Source organism: Gavia stellata, chromosome 28 (genome assembly GCF_030936135.1).
Source record: "Gavia stellata isolate bGavSte3 chromosome 28, bGavSte3.hap2, whole genome shotgun sequence".
In the NCBI taxonomy this organism is placed as follows: domain Eukaryota; kingdom Metazoa; phylum Chordata; class Aves; order Gaviiformes; family Gaviidae; genus Gavia; species Gavia stellata.
The window spans coordinates 9217216-9240676 of NC_082621.1; the positions used below are offsets into that span (position 1 = coordinate 9217216).

Here is a 23461-nt window from a genome sequence, read left to right on the forward strand (position 1 = left end):
CAGTCCACCTGAAGTGAGGATAAGGGGGGAAAAAGGGAGTGTACTAAACCTACAGCTGAGAGTACTACAAAGACCCTTTGTAATCATGTGATAAGAGGACATAACAATCAAGTTTACCAAGCTAGCTTTCAGGTGTGTTAACCTAGAGATGAAACTACACTAGATTGCTAAAGAGAAGTGAGACATGTGCCAGAGTGGAAGGTCCAGCTGTGATTTCCACAGGAGAGAACAAGGGAATGGTTAGGGCCACTACCCTATTTCCAGTCATCAGGAATCTCCCTCAGTTGACCTTTTGAAGATGGTAGAGCACAGCCTTGCAGTGACATGAGGCAGCTCCTTCAACACTGTAGGATGAATCCAATCTGGTGCCATTGACTTCTGCAGGTCTAACTGATTTAAGTTATCCTTATCTCCTTCAACCATGGCTACTGTTTCACAAACTCAGCTAGAAAGCTCAGGGACCTAAGAGGCCTGAGGGCAAAGCTTACTATGGAAAACTGATGCCAAAAGGCATTGGGTAAATCAGCCATTTCCATATTCCTTGTCACTAGGTTCCCGTCCCCACTGAGCAATGAGCCCACATTCTTCTTAGTCTTCCTTTTGCTGCCAATGTACTTTGAGAAACAATTCTTCCTGCCCTTCACCTCACTTGCAAGTTTCAGCTCCAGCTGAGCACTGGCTTTTCCTGAGTCCATTCCTATTTGGGCAGACAATGTCTCTGTGTTGCTCTGAAGTAGCCTGTTCCTGCTTCTACCTTCCGTGTAGGTCCTTTTTGTGTTAGAGCTGCCAGGAGATCCCTGTCCATCCACACTGGCCGCCTTTTGTACTTGCTTGACCTACTGCAAATTTGAATGCATTCTGCTCTGAGGAGCCTGACATTGAAGAGCAAACAGTTTTCCTGTGCCCCTTTACCCTCCAGGGCAGTTTTCCTTGGGATCCTCCCAAGCAGGCACCTGAACAAGCCAAAATTTGCTCTTCAGAAGGCCAGGGATGTGATTCTGCTGTTTCTTTTGCTCAGTCTCTCAGCCTTCTCAGAATCTTAAACTCCACTGTCCTATGGTCACAACAGTCCAGCGTACATTCAACCTTCACTTCTTAATCCAGTTCAGTGTCCTTATTTCCCTTCTGAAATGACTCAACAAGCTCATAATAATAATAATGCAATGGTAAATATTGCTGTAGAAATTGTTTGCTCATGCTGACACTTTGTATTAGATCATCCTTCTACACGTCTTTTTGAACACCCTCCCTATCCTCTCCCTGGATTTAAAGAGGGGTCTGCTCTTCTACATGCGTTCCAGCTAGGCACAGTTTCCATTCTGTCTCAGTAAGATCTGCAATCATGAAGACCCAGGCTTTAAAGCACAAAGGGGACACAAAAGTCATTCAGCCTGAAAAGCACAGTCAAGGGCACAGTGTTACACAAAGAAAGGCTCCAGAGCTTCATCACTGTCACTCCATGAATCATAGAATTATAGAATGGTTTGAGCTGAAAGGGACCTTAAAGATCATATAATTCCAACCCCTCTGCTATGGGGAGGGACACCTTCCACTAGACACCAGGTTGCTCAAAGCCACATCCAACCTGGCCTTGAACACTTCCAGGGTTGGGGCATCCACAATTTCTCTGAGCAACCTGTTCCAGGGCCTCACCACCCTTGCAGTAAAGAATTTCTTCCTAATCTAAATCTACTTTCAGTTTAAAACTGTTACCTTCCTCCTATCGCTACACTCCCTCATAAAGGTCTCTCCCCATCTTTCCTGTAGGCGCCCTTTCAGGTACTGGAAGGCTGCTATAAGGTCTCCCCAGAGCCTTGCCTCCCCTCCCCTCCCCTCCCCTCTCCTCTTCTCTTTAGCTTAAACAACCCAAATTCTCTCAGCTTGTCCTCATATGGGAGGGGCTCCAGCACCCTGATCATTCCCATGGCCCTCCTCTGAACCCACTTGAACAGCTCCATATGTTTCTCATGCTGGGGACCTGTGCTGGTTTTGGCTGGGATAGAGTTAATTTTCTTCATAGTAGCTACTACGGAGCTATGTTCTGGATTTGTGCTGGAAACAGCGTTGATAAAGCAGGGATGTTTTAGTTACTGCTGAGCAGGGCTTACACAGAGTCAAGGCCTTTTCTGCTTCTCACACCACCCCACCAGCAAGTAGGCTGGGGGTGCACAAGAAGTTGGGAGGGGACACAGCCAGGACAGCTGACCCCAAGTGACCAAAGGGATATTCCATACCATATGATGTCATGCTCAGTATATAAAGCTGGGGGAGGAAGAAGGAAGGGGGGGACATTCGGAGTGATGCCATTTGTCTTCCCAAGTAATAGTTACGCGTGATGGAGCCCTGCGTTCCTGGAGATGGCTGAACACCTGCCTGACGATGGGAAGTAGTGAATGAATTGCTTGTTTTGCTTTGCTTGCCTGCGCAGCTTTTGCTTCAGCTATTAAAAGTGATTCTGTGATTCTGTGATTCTGTAAACTGTCTTTATCCCAACCCACAAGTTTTCTCTTTTACTCTTCTGATTCTCTCCTCCATCCCACCTGGGGGGAGTGAGCGAGCGGCTGTGTGGTGCTTGGTTGCTGGCTGAGCTTAAACCACAACAGGGCCCCAGAGCTGAACACAGTAGTCCTGATGGGGTCTCAGGGGAGCAGATTAGAGAGGGAGAATCACCTCCCTCGACCTGCTGGCCATGGTTCTTTTGATGCAGCCCAGGATATGATTGGTTTTCTGGGCTGTGTGCACACATTGCTGGCTCATATTCAGTTATTCATCCACCAGTACCCCCAAGTCCTTCTCTCCAGGGCTGTTCTCAATCCACTCATCGCCCAGCCTGTATCCATGTTTGGGATTGCCCTGACCCAGGTGCAGAACCTTGCACTTGATCTTCTTGAAGTTCGTAAGGTTTGCACGGGCCCACCTCTCTAGCCTGTCAAGGTCCCTCTGGATGCCATCCCTACCCTCCAGAATATTAACCACACCATTCATCTTGTGAAGCAGCACCTCTGCCTGGAAGGCACCTCATCTACAGCAATTACTTGCAAGTTAAGCTGAACTGAAGCCTATCCACGGAGCTGCAGGGGTTCTCTGTCTAGATATAGAGAAAAGAGTCACCCACCCATGACCCGCTTTCCCCAACTTTCCACACATCATTTGGGCTGGCCTGACATATAAATCCACACTAGGCTAGGTGACATGTGCACTAACAAATAAGTAAGGACAAGTGAGGTGGCTGTCTCAGCTCCCATCAGAGTCAAGAAGTCTGGAGAGGGAATCTGCTCACCCTAAAGGCGACATCACTGTGGCCAGGCTAGTCCTCATTAGGCTCCATGGACAGTGTGATTTGGCTCAGTCTCAACCCCAATTCCTTTCCAAGTTCTTGTACTTCCTTATATTAGATGATTACAAAGACCTCTGCATCACAGTCCTTTTTCAAGCTACTTTTCAGTCAAAGAAATGGCATGAGTTAAAATCACAGAGACAGTGTTGAAGGTTTCAGAAAAGTAATGTTGTAATATCCAATGAGTTTGGAGACACTGTGAGGAAGTTTTAAGAGAAGAGGGCAGCTGCCAATCCCCACCCCCGCCCCAGTCCAAGATGACTGGAGTAATTTCTCTGATGGACAGTTATTGCCTTTATTTGATTCAGTTAGAAAAAATCTTATTTCTTACAAGGAAAAGTCACATGCAGAATAAACCAGGACTTTTTTCTTTTCCCCTATAAACTGGTAATTTACTCCCAAAATGGAATTTCAGAGAACTGTAGAGACCAGAACTTCCTGCACTTTTCCATTGTCTTTGGTGAACACTCTGCAGGGATTCTGTAATTTTTTTCCCACCACAATTAGCTCCTTAGTGTCAGTGGAGAACTGCCTTCTAAATCCGTATAAACACATTCCTATTTTTTGCTTGCATATAGCATTTTTTTTCCACAGGTCCAAAAAGGAAAGCCACTTTTGGTATGAAATCCTGTTTTGTAACAATCCACAGCTAATACTGTATAGAGACTTGTTTTTGTTGTCTGTAGAAACAGAGTATTTTTGCACAAGTATGGGAGGACAGAAAAGAAGGCAGTCTGCTTTCAATTCAAACCCAACCTTTCTCTTTTGCCTCACTAATCTCCCTAGCATAGGACTAAGATCAAGCTCTGGTAAAAATCTGAAAGACAGAAATGCTGTTAAGACAGCTATCAGTGGTGCAGCATAGACTGTCCGCCTTCAGACCTGTCCCAACCTGTGGGTAGTGTCTCTGAAGCTGTCTCCATTAAGGAGGATATATTACAAGTGGTAAGCAAGCATTTTCAGGTCATTTTCTCTTTCCTAGTGACAGTCTCTTTCCTCTGTATATACACTGTCATTGGCAGTGCATGGAATTAGTCGTCTTTTCAGTATTTTTGTCAGAAAGAGTAAATACCTCCAGCAACCTGCTGTTTCTGTGATCCAACTTCACAAAAGCTCCTAGATGTCATTGTCAAGTTACAAGATAATAGCGTGAAGCTCTACTCAGAGGAGCAGGGCGTGCAAACCTACCTCCAAGACGACTCCAGCAACCTTCCCTTACAGGATTCCTGATGCCTGTGTCAAGGCCAGTGCTGGGATTCAAGAGGAAAACAAAATCTCAAATCACCTTGATCTTCTGGTCATTCAAAAAAGAATAACAGTAATTAGCAGATTTGAGATTCTGTCACCACGGGGCTAATTAAAAAGTTCTTGAAGTGCTGGAGTGCTTCACTTCGTTTGCGTGGAGCAGGACTACATGCAGATGCAGGAACCTCGTGATAACTGGAGCAGAACTAAGATGGGGATTTTCTTTGTAGGAAAAAGAAGTAGCTGAGACTGTTTATATTGTAAGCGGAGCACAGCCCCATGACTTGAGGCTGGTAATATTTAGTCAGGTCTTAACTAGTTATCTCAGCTCACTCTGTAGTCAATGGAGAGAAGCAGACAACATTGGTGGGCGGTTCACCCGAGAAGAACCTACCTTTGTGAGGTGCCTGTCCCACTTCAGGTGCGCTTCAAGGGTTGCTTCTCTCTAGGGTATCCCAGATGACTGCACTGGGCTGGCAGACATGGCATAGGGCCATCCAGAGACACAATCAGCTGGGGCCACAGTTGGTGGCCAGGTGTGCATCCCACAACACAAGTAAGGCAACAGCTGCCTAGGCTGAGGATACTGAATTGTATTTTTAAGCTCATCCCTTGGTATTGCACTTCAACCAGAGGAGAGCTCATCACGGGAGTAGCAGGCAGGAGTCCTCTCTTCCTGAAGCAACAGTCTAAGGGAGGGTCAGAAGTGGAAGGTTCCCAAAGGCCTTATTTCTCCAGCCTGATTTAAAGGCATTATGCTGACAAGCTCAGATGTAGACAAATGTTCTGTAGTGTGTGAAAACAGAGGAGAGGACTTCCTCCCAGGTGACTGGCTTAGGCAACCCATGCTCCTGCAGATAAACAAGTGAGTGAAATTCAGCGCTGGGGTTCAGAACCAGCAACGCTCTCCCAGGCCTAGGTGCAAGGGCCATAGCTGACCTGGGATCTTTGGAGGAAGAGTGTGTTCCTTTGAAACAAATCAGTTGCACAGGTGCTCCCCATTTGTTTAAGGGTCCATGATGTGGGGTCCCAGAATACCCTCTCTTCTTTGCTATAGAGTCTGGAATTCAGGGAAGTGCTTAAATCATTGACCTCTGAGAGGGTCTTGCCTCTGGGCTACCTTTGATGGTTGTTCAGAGGCCTACAGGTGGTAGTCAGAGGTACACAGGTGTCTCCACTGCCCTGACACAGTGGCCACAATGAAGCTGGGAGTTGTTACAGGCTGTTTATTAGCAGAGTTTCTCAAACCGTGGCCACAAGCCCTGGGAATGAACACTACGACCGGGATAACAAAATATGAGAGAAACCAGCCTGAAGCCAGCAGTGGTCAACATGCTGAGGCAAGAAGAGTGAAAGAGCCTGGAACACACTTCCCTTCAGAGACAAAGTGTCATAGGACCCATGGTCCTGCTCCAGCTATGGACACCGAGCTCCTCACTCATGCAGGTCCCTCCTGTAAGGGTATGTAGAAGGACAATGTCTTCTCCTTTAAAGGTATCTGGTCAAAGACCTTTTCAATGCAAAAAAAAAGGATATTAATAATAATAGGAGGGAGCCATAAACACGACATGCAGGGACACAACCCTGACCAACAAATGGTAAGGGACACGGTGATTTGAACCAAACCTGGTCGTCACACTAACTGATGAGGGCATATATTATGCAAGTCCTGTGTGTAGATGCTGTAAATAGCAGCACCTTGTTTGATGGCAGCACCTTTGTCTGCCAATGTCCTTTTATGTCTGTGCATGTGTGTGTCTGGGATACCTGCTCAGCCTCTGTACCAGTTGAACCTGCAGATGAAAAAGTGGCCGCTGCATCCCTCATCCTGGGCAGAGACCCCTGACTTGGCGGCACTGGGCTGGGCTCCAGCAGCCAGACGGGAGGGTTCTGGGAGGAGGCTGCTGGAGATGGCAGCCACTCCTGACATACAGTTTTGTAATCAGCAGGATCTGGTTGGCCTGTCAGTATTCCTGAGCATGTATAATCCTTAGGTGAGGGGGGACTGATCCTTTGTTAAAATGCACACAGTGATAAAGTTGTAACCAGACTTCTAGAGCATTATGATGCGGGCATCCAAATGGGACCTGTGCTAGTAAATCCTTGGCTAAATTGGATGAATTGGGTTGCAAAGATCTTAATAGAACTTTAGAAGGATAGTAAGAGGTGTAAACGGCTCCAACAGCAGGCCTAGTGACTGGGCTTTGTAGTTTGGAGGATGAAAAAGAGATGCTTATCAAAGTATGCACAAGACCTCCAGTAAGTGACAGATCACTCCCTGCTATCGAATCAATAATGATATTGGCTACAAAGCGATGGTTCACTGGAAATGAAGGGGTGTGGGAAGGGAAACACCAACCTTAATTGGAAAACAGCAATGTCTTACCATTTGTGAAAGAATGTGTAATGTGGACTAATGTTACTGCAATGAGAGACTAATTTGTGCCAGAGCTTAGCACTAGTGACTAAAGTAAATGAAGCCTTAGGCTGTATGAATTGGACTTTAACTTTAGTTTTTATCTAAGGAAATGTAACCGGTAGGTAAGGAAGTGTAAGTCACAAACTAAATACAGGATATTCTGTACAAAAGATAAGGAAATGTCTCAAGACACAGAAAAAAAGGGTGCCTGCAGGCTGCAAGACAAATCGGAAGACGACCCCAGACTCTGCGAACAGGATTGGATGAGCAGAAGTGCCATCAGGAAATCAAGCGACTTGTAGAGACTATAAAATCCAGTAACAATCGACAGACGGGGTCCCTCTTCAGAGGCACGCAGCTCCAGCTGTAATTACTATTGGATATTAAACACAGCAGAAGAAGGAACTCTGTTTGATTCTTTTATTAGAGTGGAACCTAGGGATGAGCCCTGTTGAGATGGCATCCGCTTAATTCCTACCATGGTCTAGGTGATGGCTGTATAATTCCTCAACAGTTACAAATGGTGCAGATCTACCACTGGTTCCAAAAACTAAGAATTAAGCCTAGCTGTCTTCGATAGTGACTCAGCAGTCAGCACAGAGCTAACCCCAAAGCAGGTCACCAGTGCAGATCACTCGGCTCTGCCAGAATGACACCAAAATGTCCCATGACCTGGTGCCTGGAGAGATGCAGCTATCAAGGCCAAACAACTGGCCTTGCCTATACAAACTGTTACACTTACAGAGGTGTTACTGATCTTAAATGCCTCGGTATGTTCATGGCTATTGCCTCTGATGGGGTGGCCAGCAACCGCAGCCCTTGCACACACGCCCCACCCCCAGGTTAATGCCCAGAGGAGTCAGGCTCCTGCCCCAACGTGTGCAGCCCATAGTGGGGCCCATTCAGACTCCATGGGACAGAGGAGTGGTGCAGCTTCTTCCAAGATTACTGGTCAGTGGGGGAGTGTCATGGGATGTGGAAGGAACACGTCTGCTCTTTTAAGGCTATCTGGTCAAAGAAGCCATAAACAAGAACACACAGAGATAAACCTGACACACGATAAGAGAGGTCGTGATGAGAACAAACCTGATCAGTCACCCTAATTGGCAAGGATGTGTGGAGCGAGTCTGAGAACACTTTTACAGTTGGGAAGTTAAGGAAAGGGAGGGAGACAAACACACCGACTCATAAAACCTGACCAATTAGCATTAGCAAACACAGTACCCAGAAACAAACATCATCAGCCACACTAATTGATGAGCTCTCAAGAAGCTATAGGCAAGCAGGACTTTGCAACTGGCAAGGACGCAAACCTGAGCATCTAGGATGTTGGATGCAGTCGATGCTGCAGGAGGTGAGCGTCTGTATCTCCCACAAACCCGGCATGCGATTGTATCCACTAGCAAACTTCACGCTGGACCAGCTGGCAAGTAGGAGGTCTTGGCCCAGGCAGAGGTATCAGGTACGCAGGGAGTCCATGCCAATACCTGGGGATACCTGTGAGTGCGGGGTACCTTTGGGACAAATGTGTGAGTGCTGCCTGTTTGGCGTATCAGGGTGGCCCAGCCAGCGAAGCGAGTAAGGGACCCACGGGATGGGTCAGAGGGCTGGGGTTCAGGTAGGGGTGCTGGGCAGACAGAGAGGTCATGCTCATGCTCAAGGGACTCATGAGTGCACAGGTGTTTGTGAACCCTGAGTGTATCACATAAGCCTGCCAGCCTGAGAGTGGGAAAGGACATGGCTGGCTGTGCTAGTGTTATATGTGCCCTGTGTGTGGGTGCTCCTGACAGCAGCATCTTGGCTGAGGCAGTCTGTGCGACCAGCCATGTCACTGTCATCTGTCTGCGTGCGTGTGTGCACATGCATCTGATAATCACTCAGCTTCAGGTTGATTGAGCCTGCAAACAGGAAAGCAGCAGCTGCATACCTCACCTTCAGCAGAGACTGTGGGTACCTGGGCACCAGGCTGGGAAGCCAGTGGCCAGGCAGGAGGGTCCTGGGCCTGGGCTGCTGGAGGTAGTAGCCACTCTTGACATGTCTTAACAATCATAAGCATTCACCTCTAAAGGAACAGAGAGACTTGTTCCAAGTCAGAGTAAATCTTCAAAGCACATCTGGAGCACTGCAGTTGGCTCAGACATACTTGCAGGAACACTCTACTAGCACTGAGCAATACAGACAGGGCTGACTGTGCCAGTGTTGGGATAGCACAAGACCTGTACTTAGGACCACAAAGTCTTGCAGCCTGGGGGGCCAAGATTTCCTTATGGTCATCAAAAATAGACACTGGCCCAAAACCCAATCTAGATCTCAGCTTGTTGTCACCCTAATATGCATGTTTTCTGGCTCCACAGGAGACAAAGGAGCATGGTGTGTGTGTGAATTTACCATGATGGAGAGTCCTAATTGCACCCAGCAGACAGCATTTTCAGATCCCATACTGGGATTCAGGTGTCAGAAGCTCATTTAAGTCCTGTGACATGTGTTTAAGCCAAACATCAGGCAGAAGCAACCCTTCAAAATCCTGAGTGAGTTACACATCCAGACAGGGAGCCTGAGGCCTGGGAATTCTGTTTAGTGGTGGTCTTTCATGATGTGATATGCAAGCCTCTTTCAGAAGAGCTGCGGGTTGCCAGTGCTTCTCCAGCCATACTTGTCTTTATTTCCAATTACAATCCAAAGCTATGGCAATCAAGGTACATACAGGTATGGAAATGACTTAATCGGGCTGGCTAACTAGCTTGCCTGACAGAAGGATGCTATAGCCCACAACATCTGGGGAAGCAGACTGAAGTCCAAGGCTCTAAAAAGGCAGCTGGAGTAACTAAAGACAAAGGACTGCTGACTATCCCCATTGTATTGCCCCACAATAAACTGGGCCTGTAACTCAGAGTAGGTCAGCCCGCTCTCAAGGACAGGAAACTGAGGCATATGGGAAGAGGGAAGAATTTGCACCTAACTTACAGGCAACACAGACACAAGCCAAGCAAGCCACGTTTATCTCAGGCGATGTTGCTTTCATAGCTATCCCCAAAGTCCCAGTTCACCTGGCTGTGCTCACACTGACTGCAAAGACTATCTCCAGTTCCAGCTGGACAGTCCCACTCTGATTTTCCTGCCCAGTAAGTCAGCAGATGGCCATTCTGCCTCCAGTATGGACTCCGCAGAAGCAGGTGAGTGGGGAGTCTAGACTCCACCAAGATCAGTCCTTCAGCTACTGTGACATTAACCTGGCATAAACTAGAAATATGTGGACTGCTCTTGTTCTGAATGGTTTCTTACATCAGAATGGAACAGGCCTTTGTAACTGCCTGAAGTGCTTTTTAATGTGTTTTTCTAGCCCAAAATTACATCACACTAGGAATATTTCTCCTGAAGCAGCGCTATAAAGAACTTATCTGCTCTGTAGATTTCACATCCCACAACCCACTTTGGCATGTGAAAATGGGTTAAGGGAAGCATGTGGGTACGTTTCCTTACAGTATGAGATGATGAAATTGCAATGTTCTCAATAAGAAAGAGGTACTGCTTCCCAAAGCAGTCCAGGCAGCCTGGATATTCTCACTGGCCAATCAGTGGGAACCCCCTGAACACAAGTACCACCTCATGGGAGGAATAAGGGAAAACCACCCTGTCCGGGATTAGGTAACTACAACAAAGGCAATAGCTGAAGTGCTCCCTTTAGACTAAAGCAGTGCCTTGGACTACCTCACACCAAGATGAACCACCCAGTTTCTCCCCAGCAGAAGCTCAGATGTAGTTGACACTCACCCAAGGCCTCAAGAGCAGTCTGGGGCAACAGTCTCATCGCCACCCCTGTCCCCACAGGCTGGCAAAGCAGTGTTCTTCATCCCCACCACAGCATCAGGTTCATGCAACCCTGGAGGGGTGTGACTCTTGGGCATAGACTCAGCTGGAGGTTCTGACACAGCAACTTCGTACCAGCACAGAGCCACCAAAAGAAAGGAGATGGCAAAGTCTTCAAGCCATCCATATCCAGCACCCTTTGCGCCCCCTCAAGATGGATCTTCTCCCATCACCACAGCTCCATTCCCTACGAGACTGAGAAAGGCAACGCAGAAGAGCATAACTAGGTCTCTATGGCACCATGGGGGAAAAGACATGGGGAAAAACAGGAAGAGGGACTTCCAGTAACATGGCGGAGAACTACAACACCTGAACACCTCTTTCCTGCTGCCACCCCTGTCTCTCAGGGGAGGAGACCTTACAACCCCCAGGTGCTCTGCAATCAGCTCACATGCACACTGTGGAAAAGGGAAGATGGCAGACTCAGCAGTCACAATTCTTAGAGAGGCTCATGCCCCTCCGGAAAAGCAGGTAACGTGGAGATTGCAGATGGCAATAAGAGGGATGACTCCTAAACTGGGGGTACACAAAGGGAGACAGAAGAGGAAAAGATTGCTCACCCTCTCTGTATGGGGATGGGGAAGTGTCAAGAAGTGGTAGGGCTAGCCTTTTTCACCCAGAGGAAGGCATGTGAGCCAGGGAGCTCACAAAAGCAGGGCCCAACCCAGCCCAGCCAAGGAGTCCTCAAGCCACAATGTCCTTCAGAGCTCCAGACAGGTCAGGGAAGATAAAATGGTAGCCGCTCTCTAGGGTGTGTTTTGGCACTACCCTCTGGCCCTCCAACAGCATGACAGCCCGCTCTGCCCCAAAGACAGCGCGCACAGCCCAAGCAGGCATTGGCAGCAGGGCTGGGCGCCCCAGGGCTGCAGCAAGTTCCTGAACAAAGGTGCCATTGGAGGTGGCAGGGGAGGATGGGGAGACACCATTGAGGACACCTTGCAAGCACTCGCTCTCCAGAGCATGACACACGATCCCAGCCAGGTCCCGAATGTGGATCCATGGGAAGGGCTGGAGCCCAGAGCCGAAGGGGCCTCCTAGTCCCAGACGGAAAGGCCAGAGCATTTGAGAGATTGCACCACCACCTCGGCCCAGCACTACGCCTGTGGGGAAAACAGAGTGAGACCAGGACCCCCCCACACCAAAGGGCAAAAGCCCCCTTCACCCCCAGACCTATAACCAGGAGACAATCCTTAGAGGGATGGACTGGAATAGCACCCCAACAGGGAGAGGCACAAGACCTGATGTCCTTCTCCCTCCTCTTCCCCCAAGCACCAAAGTAGAGCCACCCTGAACAAGCATGATGCCCCATCTCACCAGATCTCACCACAACACCACGAGCTGGGCTCCCAGGGATGACAGCTGCAGCTTCCCAGGAGCTCACCAGGCGCGAGAAGAAGTCAAAATCCCCCCCAGGACTGTCCTCAGTATACTCAGCTGTGGGGCTAGGGCGGTAATAGCCTGCAGGTGTAACAGCAGAAAGGATGTCAGAGTTGAATCATGACACCAGCCCTGCCCCCCGCTGCCCCCCCCCCCCCCGCCCCCCCCCCAAAACAGACCCTCCTCCCTGCCTCCAGAAGCCCAGAACTTGATCACTCCATCAGTGACATCCTCATACGAACAGCACAGGGTCGCACTCTCCGAGTGCGGCAGGATGCACTAATGCTCAGGTTGAGCTGGCAGTCCCAAGAACCAAATACACCAACAAGCAAGACACTGAGCTGGCTGCATAGAAAGGCACTCGCTTTAAAATTCAGTATCACAGATGCTAAACTGTGGCAGCTTTAAAGACTGTAGCAAGCAGAAATGCAAAGTTGGAGATATGCAGGGGGATGCAGCTGAGTCCCTGCTTAGACAAACTGGTTCTACAGGATGCCTAAAGGCTTTCACAGGAAAATGGAGAAAAGGTTCTGTCCCAATGACACCAAGAGAAAGCATAGGGACCCAAATTCCTCTCCAGCAGTACTAAGAAGCTGGTCAAGGCTTGCCTAAACACAGTGACATTGATGGCAATAAAGCTGGCATTTTAAGGCAGGACATGTGGCCCCCCAGAAGTGTGTTTCTGTCTGGAGGTATTTCTCTCTGGGTCAGCATGAGTCATGCCTTGGCCAGGCGCAACCAATACCTACGCCGGTGACGAGGACCCAAGCACGGGGTGGCTGTTCAGCATCAGCAATGGCTTTGGCCAAGATTTTGGTGGTCTCAACCCGGCTGCTGATGACTTCCCTGCAGAAGGCATCACCCCATCTGGGAAAGGGAGAGCCACTGATTATACTCCCCACAAGGACATCCCAGGAAACAACAGCACCAAGGGGCGCCCCAGCAGACACCTGCTCACAACCACAGGAGAGGTCACATGAATTTCCCCCCACCCCTGAGCAGGGCAAGGGACATGGGATCTTACTAGCTAAATGCATGGGAACTTTGGGAGATGGTGGCTCTCCACTTCCCACAAAAGGCTGTGGGTTCTGTACTGCCTTAGGACAAAGATAGCAGAGGAGACGGACACCAAAGCTAGGTGTGGTAAATTCTTCCCAAGTGCCCAGCAGAGGCTTTTCCAAAAACACCCTCACAGAAGTCAATTTGTTTCTGATTTTGCATTACCTAAATGTAGGCATCCAGTGTCATTTTGGAAACGTGGAACTACTTTGCCTGGCCTCAATCCAGAAGGGAACCTGTCTTCCAAGGTCTCCCAGAACTTAACAGGCCCACAGAAACATTTCGGATACTTGAGGACCCAGATGTCAACAGTTAGGTAACCCAAGTGCTTCCTGGACACACTGTTTCCTCCCCAGATCCCTTCCACATTCTCTGACAACACTGGGCTGTCTTGCCTTTACCTTGTCCCAACAGCTCTATGGGAGTTCAAGTTACCTGCGGAAAGGGTTGAGGACATTTTCACCCGCCAAGTTCACCACGGCGTCGCACAGGGGCAGTCCAGAGTGGGACAACTCTTCCTAGGCAGGGGTAAGAGACATCACACACCCAGCCTCCCCTCTGCTGAAGCCTTCCCAACAACCAAGCAGCACGGGCTCCTAAGAACTCCAGCCAATTCCTTCCTGACACTGCCTGGAGCACAAGCATGAATGGAGAAGGTTTTGCTCTTCGGAGCTACAGCAGTACCCATCCCAATGACTATGGCCCATAGAGCACCCAGGAGCCCAAGACTACACCCACAGGAGCCAGAGTTCCCACTGCAGAATCCCTGTGTGCCATGGCATGCCAGGGCAGGAGGGCTTGTTCCTCAGCCCTGACATGCTCTCCCTCCTGTGACCGCTCTCATCTCGTACCCAGCTGATCCGATCCTTGCCCCCTTGTCGAGAGACATAGGTCACTTCATGCCCACGGCTCCGCAGCAACTGGGTCAGGGCTCTGCCCACAAAGCCGGTCCCGCCACCTACGAGAAAGTCAGGACATTGCAAATTTGCTACCCGCAGTGGCATCCCAAGGCCTAGCACAGGCATCCGGATTACCGCAGTCAGCTTCCCGGGGTACATTGCTTTGGGCCCAGACCCCCCTGCCCCCAGCTCCGCCGCACAGCACAGGGGAGGCTGAAGGCCTCTACTCCCTGTGTCCGGGCGCCACGCACCATGTCCTACACCCTAGCCCTGGGGGAGAGGAGAGGGGGGGCTGGCTCCAACCTCCGTCCGTAGCACCCTCAATCCAAGCCCGCCCCCTCAGTTCCAAAACTACGTCCCTCTCACAGAGGGGAGCACCCCACGGCACCCTGGGACCCCCAGTCAGGACTAGCTCCCTCCGCCGGGCGGCCTCCCGCACCCTCCCTGCTCCCGGCAGCGGCCGGGCTGAAGCCCCCCATCCGCGCCAGCGCCCCTGAGCGAGAACAAGCACCGCCGTGGCCTGCCGAGCGGCCTCCGCGCTCCGACCCCCCGGGCCCCGCACTCACCCACTAGCACACGCATTGCTTGCCGGAGTGCGCATGCGCCCAGCAGCACAGATTGCGCATGCGCCTTCCCATCCCGCGCCCCCCCCCGCCCACACTGATGACCCCCAGCAGCGGGGAGGGCGCTTAAAGGGCCAGCGCGTCCCAGCGCGTTAACCCTTCCAGCGCCAGCACGCAGGCGGCGGGGGCTCGGGCTCGCTGACTGGCTCGCTCGCTCGCTCGCTCCGGTGGGGGTGGGCGGTCGCTTAGAAACGTGCTGGAAACCCATCCCGAAACGAAGCGGGAGAAACAGAGAGCTAAGCAAAGCCTGCGGAGCTGCGCAGCGGAGCGAGAACCTGCCGGGCCGATGCAGTAAAACGCCGGGTGGGCAGCGAGTGATTAACGCCCCGAATGCGACGCGGGTTGCACCTGCGGCACGGAGAGGTGAGAAAGCAACTCGGAGGAATTCGTTAAGTCAATCAGTTAATCAGGTAGTTAAAAGTGCTGACATAAATGCCACGGAAGTGTTTTTTTAATATTTCTAATTGAGAATGAAGAATTTTGCGGTTGGGGATTAGGCTGGGATTGTTCTTGCTGACCCTAAACTACCCTTCCCTCTGGACGCCTTCTTGCTCATCTCCTCAGGGTCATGGGAAAAGAAATTATTTCAAGGATGTAATTCTGCCACTGGACTTTAAACGTCTCTTCTGAGATGTGGTGAAACGCACATTGAAAGACAAGACTTTCCACCTGCAGGCAGCTGGGGCAGCCTTTGCTTCACACAAAGCTGGCTGTATTGTCAACCTGTGTCCTTTTGTGTCCTGTGAAGAGCAGAGGGTGATACCAGCCTGTAGGCAGGACCTCTATGCGTTGGTGGCTGTTCTGAAGCAGGGACAAATGCTGGAGATATTTCTACCCACCTATCTACAGTTCAGTCCACCTGGTCATCCATAGCCACTGCTCCCCCCGTCCGTCCATCTGTCCTCCTTCCCCCATACCCTGCTCTCTGTGTTCTTATCTGCCCTGCCACCAGCCATATAAAAGTGTTTGGCAAGTCCTCTGCTTAAGCAAGGAAGGAACTGGTTTTCTAGGAGGAGCCGCCTGGAAATCCAAGAGGCTGGGAATTGCATGCACAGGAAGAGGCATCCCTGTGGTTCACAGGATGAAAGGTGGAGATGAACAACTGTTTTCTGTGCGGCGTGTACTGGCAGGTGGGTGGGTGAGCTGGTGCTACTCTCCATACGCAGTGTGGTCTGCTCAGCCTCTGTCTGCTGGATGGGTCATGGTGGTGATATTAGCTAGACGTCCTGGCAGACTGTACACGCATCCTCCTTTTAACTCCTCCGTAAAGGGCAGATGGCTGTACCTGGGTGCAGCCTAATAGGTCCTTCATTGCAAACTGTCGAAAAAAGACAGTTTTAAGGGACCTCTAGATATGTTTCAAACTTGTGTTTTCCTGCCATGTCCTTCTGTCTCATGGTGTTTCAGTGGATAGAACTTCTAGAACGGCAAAAGCCAGCATGCCCTTTCTCACTTCCTCCTCTCAACTACACTGTATTCATCTAACAAGATGTGATGGGGAAAGAAACATGCCAGCAATCAGTTCCAACCCTTAACAGAGCCCCAGCACCAGCACCTGAGGAAGCCCCACACTACTGCTTCTGTCACGGGGCAAATCCTGCCCAAAACCACTGCTCAGGTACATGAGAATTATAGAATCAGAGAATGGTTTGGGTTGGAAGGGACCTTCAAAGACCACCTTGTTCAACACCCCTGCCTTGGGCAGGGACATCTTTCACTAGGTCAGGTTGCTCAAAGTCCTGTCCAACCTGGCCTTGAGCCTTTCCAATGGTGGGGCATCCACAACTTCTCTGGGCAAGCTGTTCCAGTGTCTCACCATCCTCATTGTAAAAAATTTCTTCCTTATGTCTAATCTAAACCTACCTTCTTTCAGTTTAAAATTGTTGCCCCTTGTCCTGTCATTACAGGCCCTGTTAAACAGGCTTTCTGTCTTGCTCATAAGCTCCCTGTATATATTGAAAGGCCACAATAATGTCACACACAGAATCACTAAGGTTGGAAAAGACCTCTAAGATCATCAAGTCCAACCATCAACCCAACACCACCATGCCCACTAAACCATGTCCCGCAATGCCACGTCCGCACGTTCCTTGAACGCCTCCAGTGATGGTGGCACCAACACCTCCCTGGGCAGCCTGTTGCAGTGCTTTACCACTCTCTCAGTAAAGAATTTTTTCCTAATATCCAGCCTGAACCTCCCCTGGCACAACTTGAGGCCATTTCCTCTTGTCCTGTCACTCATCACTTGGGAGAAGAGACCAACACCCACCTCACCACAGCCCCCTTTCAGGTAGTTGTAGAGAGCGATGAGGTCTCCCCTCAGCCTCCTCTTCTCCAGGCTAAACAACCCCAGTTCCCTCATCCACTCCTCATAAGACTTGTGCTCCCGACCCCTCACCAGCTTCGTCGCCCTTCTCTGGACACGCTCCAGCACCTCAATGTCCTTCTTGGAGTGAGGGGCCCAAAACTGAACACAGTATTCGAGGTGCGGCCTCACCAGTGCCGAGTACAGGGGCATGATCACCTCCCAACACCTGCTGGCCACACTATTTCTGATACAGGCCAGGATGCTGTTGGCCTTCTTGGCTACCTGGGCACACTGCTGGCTCATATTCAGCCGGCTGTCCATCAACACCCCCAGGTCCTTTTCTGCAGGGCAGCTTTCCAGCCACTCTTCCCCAAGCCTGTATCGTTGCATGGGGTTGTTGTGACCCAAGTGCAGGACCCGGCACTTGGCCTTGTTGAAACTCATACAGTTGGCCTGGGCCTATCCATCCAGCCTGTTCAGATCCCTCTGCAGAGTCTTCCTACCCTCAAGGAGATCAACACTCCCACCCAACTTGGTGTCATCTGCAAACTTGCTGAGGGTGCATTCGATCCCCTCATCCAGATCATCGATAAAGATAGTAAACAAGACCGGCCCCAAAACCAAGCCCTGGGGGATTCCGCTTCTGACCAGCCATCAACTGGATTTGACTCCATTCACCACGACTCTTTGGGCTCGGCCATCCAGCCAGTTTTTTACCCAGTGAAGAGTGCACCTGTCTAAGCCACGATTCACCAGCTTCTCCAGGAGAATACTGTGGGAGACAGTGTCGAAGGCTTTACTAAGTCTCCCCAGAGCCTTCTCTTCTCCAGACTGAACAACCCCAACTCTCTCAGCCTTTCTTCCTGGCAGAGGTTTTCCAGACCTCAGATAATTTTTGTGGCCCTCCTCTGGACCTGCTCCGAAAGGTCCATGTTTTTCTTGTACTGGGAGCCCCAGAGCTGGACGCGGTACTCCAGGTGGGGTCTCACAAGAGCGTAGTAGAGAGGGAGAATCACCTTCCTCAACCTGCTGGCCACACTTCTTTTGATGCAGCCCAGGATACGACTGACTTTCTGGGCTGTAAGTGCACATTGCCGGCTCAATTTTTCATCCGCCATTATCTGCAAGTCCTTCTCCACAGGGCTGCTCTCAATCCATTCATCCTGTGTATTGATACTGGAGATTGCTCCAACCCAGGTTCAGGACCTTGCACTTGCCTTGTTGATCTTCATGAGGTTAAGTTCAACAAGGCCAAGCGAGGCCGGGGAAACCTGTGCTCAGCTCTCGCTCACCAGATGATTCTGTTAAGTGCTGGGTAGACAAACCAAGCACAAATCTGCGCTATAGGATAGGGTTACCTGAAAGCTCTGGGCTGCACCTGACATGCTGCAATGGTCTGAGTGAGCAGAAAAGAAACAAGGAAGCACAGATGAACTCTTCACAATTTCACACCTCTATAGGGCACTTGAAGAGGGAGACCAGACTGTGATAATAACCCAGGTAAGGACAGCTTTGGATATGAAGAAACTCTCAGTGGTTGACCTGAGGTGGTATTACCAATGAAACATTGACAGCTTGTGTTGAATGTCTCTGTTAGAAAGTGTTAAATAGTGCAAACAATAACCTGCTGGACAAGACACCCATCTACACCCAGCACTGTGCCCAGGGCTGTCCTCCCAGTGGAACTGCTACATGTAAAAGCCAGCTTGCCAGCCAGGTCTGGACACCTTCAGCAGCTGCAGCAAGTGTCCTGTTCCCTTGCACAGGGGACTTTGACCAGAAGCCTTGAGTGGTGCATGCTCCTCACAGACATATGTTTGTATGAATAAAAATTAATATCCACCTGCGATAGCCATCCTTTTTGGTAAATAGGACCTAAAATGTATGCCACTGAGTGGTGTTTAGTGCTTGCAGCTACCCCATCCCCAGTACCCCCAGAATCCCTGGCTACCCCAGGACAGCTGTGCTGGGGATGCCCTTGGGGCTGGAAACCAGCCCATTTCTAAACCCCTTATGATCCGAGCACGAGTCTGGATTTACACAAGAGGAGAAAGATGAGAATCCATCCCAGGTCTTTTCTTGTTGGGGGAGCCTCTGGATTTACTGTGGTGTGAAAGCAAATGCCAGTTCTTCAGTATTCATAAATAAGCATTTCCAATGTGGAGTTAATTGGTCCTGCCTGCAGGCAGCCAAGCTGGTTTTGTGCAGACCACAATTACACCACAAGCCCTGACATGGGGACTGGTTGGCGCAGTGCTGCAGCTGAAGAAATATGGTCTTGGCATTGCAATTGGCAAGCCATAGATTTTGTGTTAGCACTGCAGGCCTCAGGGCTTGCCTTGTTCTGCTTGGAGAATGACTCGGTGATTATTACCTCGCTTATTTTTAGCATTGGCTTTGCTTTGGGCAATGGAGTGATGCTTATAATAATGTTGATACAATTCTGTAATGAGTAGATAATGATAATTAGTTATTATTCTGTGTAGACTGAATTACCTATGACCCTGGAATAAAAATGAAAGGGAGTGTATTGGGTTTATGTGGCAAGGTTTTGGTACCTTTGGGCTGCAGGGTGGCCTTCGTGAGAAGAGACCAGGGGCTGCCCCCATGTCAGACAGAGCCAATTTCAGCCATCTCCAAAACAGACCCACCATTGCCCAAAACTGGGCAGTGACGCTGGTGGAACCTCTGTGATAACATCTTTAAGAAAGGGTAAAAACCACTGTGCAGCAGCTGTGTGACAGAAGGGTGAGAAAAATGTGAGAGAAAGAGCCCTGCAGACACCAAGGTCAGTGAAGAAGGAGGGGGAGGAGGTCCTCCAGGTGCAGGTACAGAGATTCCGCTGCAGCCCGTGGAGAAGACCATGGTGAAGCATGTCGTCCCCCTGCAGCCCATGGAGGATGATGGTGGAGCAGATACCCACACTGCAGGCCATGGAAGCACCATTGGTCAATTACTGTTCACTAAAGAAATGAAGCCTTGTGAACCAGGTAGAACCAGTTTTAGAGGTGGCAAAGAGAACAAAGGACAAGTATCCCATAGGTATAAAACACGTAACGTGGATTTATAATTAGTGAAGAAAAAGCAGTACACAGTGTTAGCAAACAAAAATATCTTCCAGTGTGTTCAAGCTTGAAGAGGGCAAAAAACCAGCATCAAAGTCACTCTTACCCTGGAAAAAAACTGAGGACACTGGTGACTCTCCTTGCTTACATCTCTGTGCTGCTTCTGAGGAGAAACTTGTGGCTGTTTGCTACAAGAATCTGTGCAAAATCCACCTGGTTGTGAGGGAAGTTATCAAATCTGAGCAGATGGTTGCAGATGGTTGATGGGATTCATCAACCTTGGTTTTGTCCGTGGCATAGATTCATCTTCCATGCCATGTACCTCTGCATGTGCAATCTGATGCTTTCAGCCCCTTTTAGTGTAGTGACAGAAGCTGAAGGGAGCAGCAGGGTGCAGCTGCAGCCTTCACCACATTCACACTGAGCTGCATTGCTCTCCTCCATCCCTCAGTCCTCTGCTGCAGCTTTGCTCTGGGTGTGGGATGCTCTTTTGGCCTAACAGCCCACTGACAGGACAAGAAGCAATGGGCACAAACTGAAACACAGGAGGCTCCATCTGAACATAAGAAAAAAGTGGGGTTTTGTTTTGTTTCTGTTTTTTAATATGAGGGTGGTAAACACTGGAGCAGGTTGACCAGAGAGTTTCTATCCTTGGAATTACTCAAAACCCAACTGGATACAGTCCTGGGCAACCTGCTGTAGCTGACCCTGCTTTGAGCACAGAGGTTGGACTATACCAACTTCAGAGGTCCCTTCCAACTTCAACTACTCTGTGATTCTGTGAGTGCAATCATCTAGTCATATTGTTCATATCTGCTATCTTATATCTCTTGAATCACACATGTTTACTCTGGTGGGTCAGTGCAAGAGTCATGGCTCAACTTCAGACACACCTTCCTACCTCGGATGCTTATCCTTGTTAACATGCAAAACAGTGCCTTTTCTCTTGCTGCCACTGCTGTGACCTTTCATATCTTTCAACTGCAAGGCTTCCAATGATCCTAGGAAATGAAGGGGACTCCAGAATATTAACTTTATGAAGATGTCTTTATTTTCTGAGCTGCTCAAATGCAGCATAGTTGGGACCTTACATTTCTTTAAAGATGTCTACAGAAGATACAAGGATCTCTGTAGCGTCTTGAGATAGGGTCATTAAACCACTCCTTTCCATGACAAAAATGCTTCCCTGTCTACCATCTTCATCTTTTCCATGCCTGGACTGAGGCTTAAATGAAGCAATGAAAGTAATCTCACATAACTTTGGACAGGCTTCGTGGTCAGTGACAAATATGGATGCTCAGTCTAGACTGATGAATCCTTTCTGAGATGTCCACAGCAGAACCAATCTCACAAAATTTAGATGACTACTTGCAAATGCATACACCTGGGTCATCCCCTGTCTCCCCTATACAGTCACTGGAGAGCAATAGATGTGATTCACCCCACCCTAAGGTTAATATTTAAAGTAGGGCACTCCAGCTTCTCCTCTGGAAGTGTCTATTTTTCTACTTTGACTACTAAGAGAGGTGAAAGTGACTCCCTCAGGTAATCCCAGCTTTGCTGGACAAAACAAAATGGGCCCGTATTTCCAGGACATTCGAAGCATACAAGAAACACTTCCGAAGACTGATTCTTCTCATTCTAATGGAAATGACTAGGGTTAGATGAAATGCTTTCTTGAGATCTTTCCTTCACCATAAGGGGATCAGACAAGTAACTCAGGCTTAGATATCTGTGTTTAGTAGTCTAAATTTAGGGATGAAATACACCCTAAATATCTTTGTTTATAGGCATGTGGGATCTGAATTTGTTATTCATCAGGAGAGCAAGCATGGCACCCATCAGACCCACCGTGTAAATGAACAAGAAGGTCCCAGAGAGCATGAGCTGCTGAAGAGACACAGCTTTTCAACTACCATGAGACTGACTTCCTTCCCTAAGTAGTGGGATTCATGGTTTTTAGCTTAAAAGACAATGAAAATAGGACAGTGATGAAAGCAGTGAAAGGGACTTTGCAGAGACTCTATCCATTCCATGATGATTTGAACTAGAGCTATGTATATAGTGATGAACTAATTAGTCCCCAGATGTGTTGCCCAGCTAAGGCCAGCTGGCATGGTATGGTCAGATCCATATAAGTAAACTGTTACTTTCTAAGTAGAGTATTAATGCCTTTTGGGACTTATCCCTAGCGTGTGCTAACTCCTGAACAATGCCCAAGATTAGTCTGGGACTGTGTTGCTTGTCAGAGAAAAAGCTTGACAGGAGAGTTCTGATCATGTACTTGTATAGCCAGTGATGTACAGGAGAGCTCATTGTCACTGTTTAATATACTAGCATAGCTGAGAAGTCCTGAGCCCTTGCTGGAGGAGAAACCTGGTAAAGGGAGTCTAAACAATTAAGCCAGATGGATATGCTTACTCTGTTTAAAGGTAGGTAATATGAATCCCACCATAATCATATAGACCTAAACTGTAAAATTATTGAGCTGTTCCAACTCTTTAACCTACTGTAAATGTCTCAGCCAGATTTTACATGACATTGCTTGAAACCCAATCCAGGAATTCTGGAAGTGTTTTTGGAGAATGATCAAAAGTTTTCATTACACTTCTGTGTCCTTACTGTTTTCCTAGAAACATCTGTTTATTGAAGTTACATTTCATTTTCCTTACTTATCTGTATCAAAAACCCAAACAAACAAACAGAATGCAGTTCAGTAATGTATGAATACTAGACACAAAACACTGTACAATCTTTTTAATTATTCATTAGGGGACAGAATGCCCAAATGTCAATAGGCCCAAGAAAGCTTTGGCATGTTCAAGAACCAGATTGAGTTGAGTACTACAGTGTATGATTTTATAGCTAAGAGGTGAGTTCCCAGCTACTGCTTCTTTTGGAATCTGTTCTGTACCCCTGAGGTACTGCACTATCATGAACCAAGGAGTGTGTGTATGGCTGGTGGTAGGATCACAGCTAGAAGGATCGTGTCACTCTTGTACAGATTGGGCTGCTTCTTCCTCTTGCATTTTGTGGTCCCAGTTTGCTAAATGATTTCTTCTGTGACTTCCCACAAGTGATCAAACTGGTCTGCACTGACATATTTCATTGAACTGCTGATGGTCTCTAATGTGGGACTGCTCCTCATTGTGATGTTTGTCATGTTGCTTATTTCCTGTATTGTTAATCTTAATCAAGATAAGAGTGTGTGTTAGTGAAGGGAAACACTGTCTGCTTTTTTTACCCCAGTGTTTTTTTCCTT

General features: G+C 48.9%; 1 protein-coding gene across 5 annotated transcripts; it reads right to left on the reverse strand.

Annotated features, from left to right (window-relative positions):
- Positions 1 to 7346: 7346 nt before the first annotated feature.
- On the reverse strand, positions 7347 to 14785 carry SDR39U1 (short chain dehydrogenase/reductase family 39U member 1). 5 transcript variants are annotated; one of them, XM_059830516.1, is made up of 6 exons: positions 14770 to 14785; positions 14156 to 14262; positions 13740 to 13822; positions 12997 to 13112; positions 12183 to 12326; positions 7347 to 11968 (listed from the first exon to the last, which is right to left on the reverse strand). In XM_059830516.1, the coding sequence occupies exons 1-6, from the start codon at positions 14783 to 14785 to the stop codon at positions 11553 to 11555; spliced, it is 882 nt and encodes a 293-aa protein (XP_059686499.1). In that variant the 3' UTR covers positions 7347 to 11552. The 5 variants fall into 5 exon arrangements, with proteins under 5 accessions (XP_059686499.1, XP_059686502.1, XP_059686498.1 ...); XM_059830519.1 differs by having other exon boundaries at positions 7347 to 11845; positions 12186 to 12326; positions 12991 to 13112; XM_059830515.1 differs by having other exon boundaries at positions 12991 to 13112.
- Between the last annotated feature and the right edge of the window lie 8676 nt (positions 14786 to 23461).

What these genes read in the sequence shown, in the direction of transcription:
- SDR39U1 (XM_059830515.1), bottom strand. An exon ending in GCAAGGATCGGATCAGCTGG is followed by an intron (nt 13,823 to 14,155) that starts GTACGAGATGAG and finishes ACCCCTGCCTAG; the next exon opens with GAAGAGTTGTCCCACTCTGG. An exon ending in TGGTGTTGTGGTGAGATCTG is followed by an intron (nt 11,969 to 12,182) that starts GTGAGATGGGGC and finishes TTTTCCCCACAG; the next exon opens with GCGTAGTGCTGGGCCGAGGT.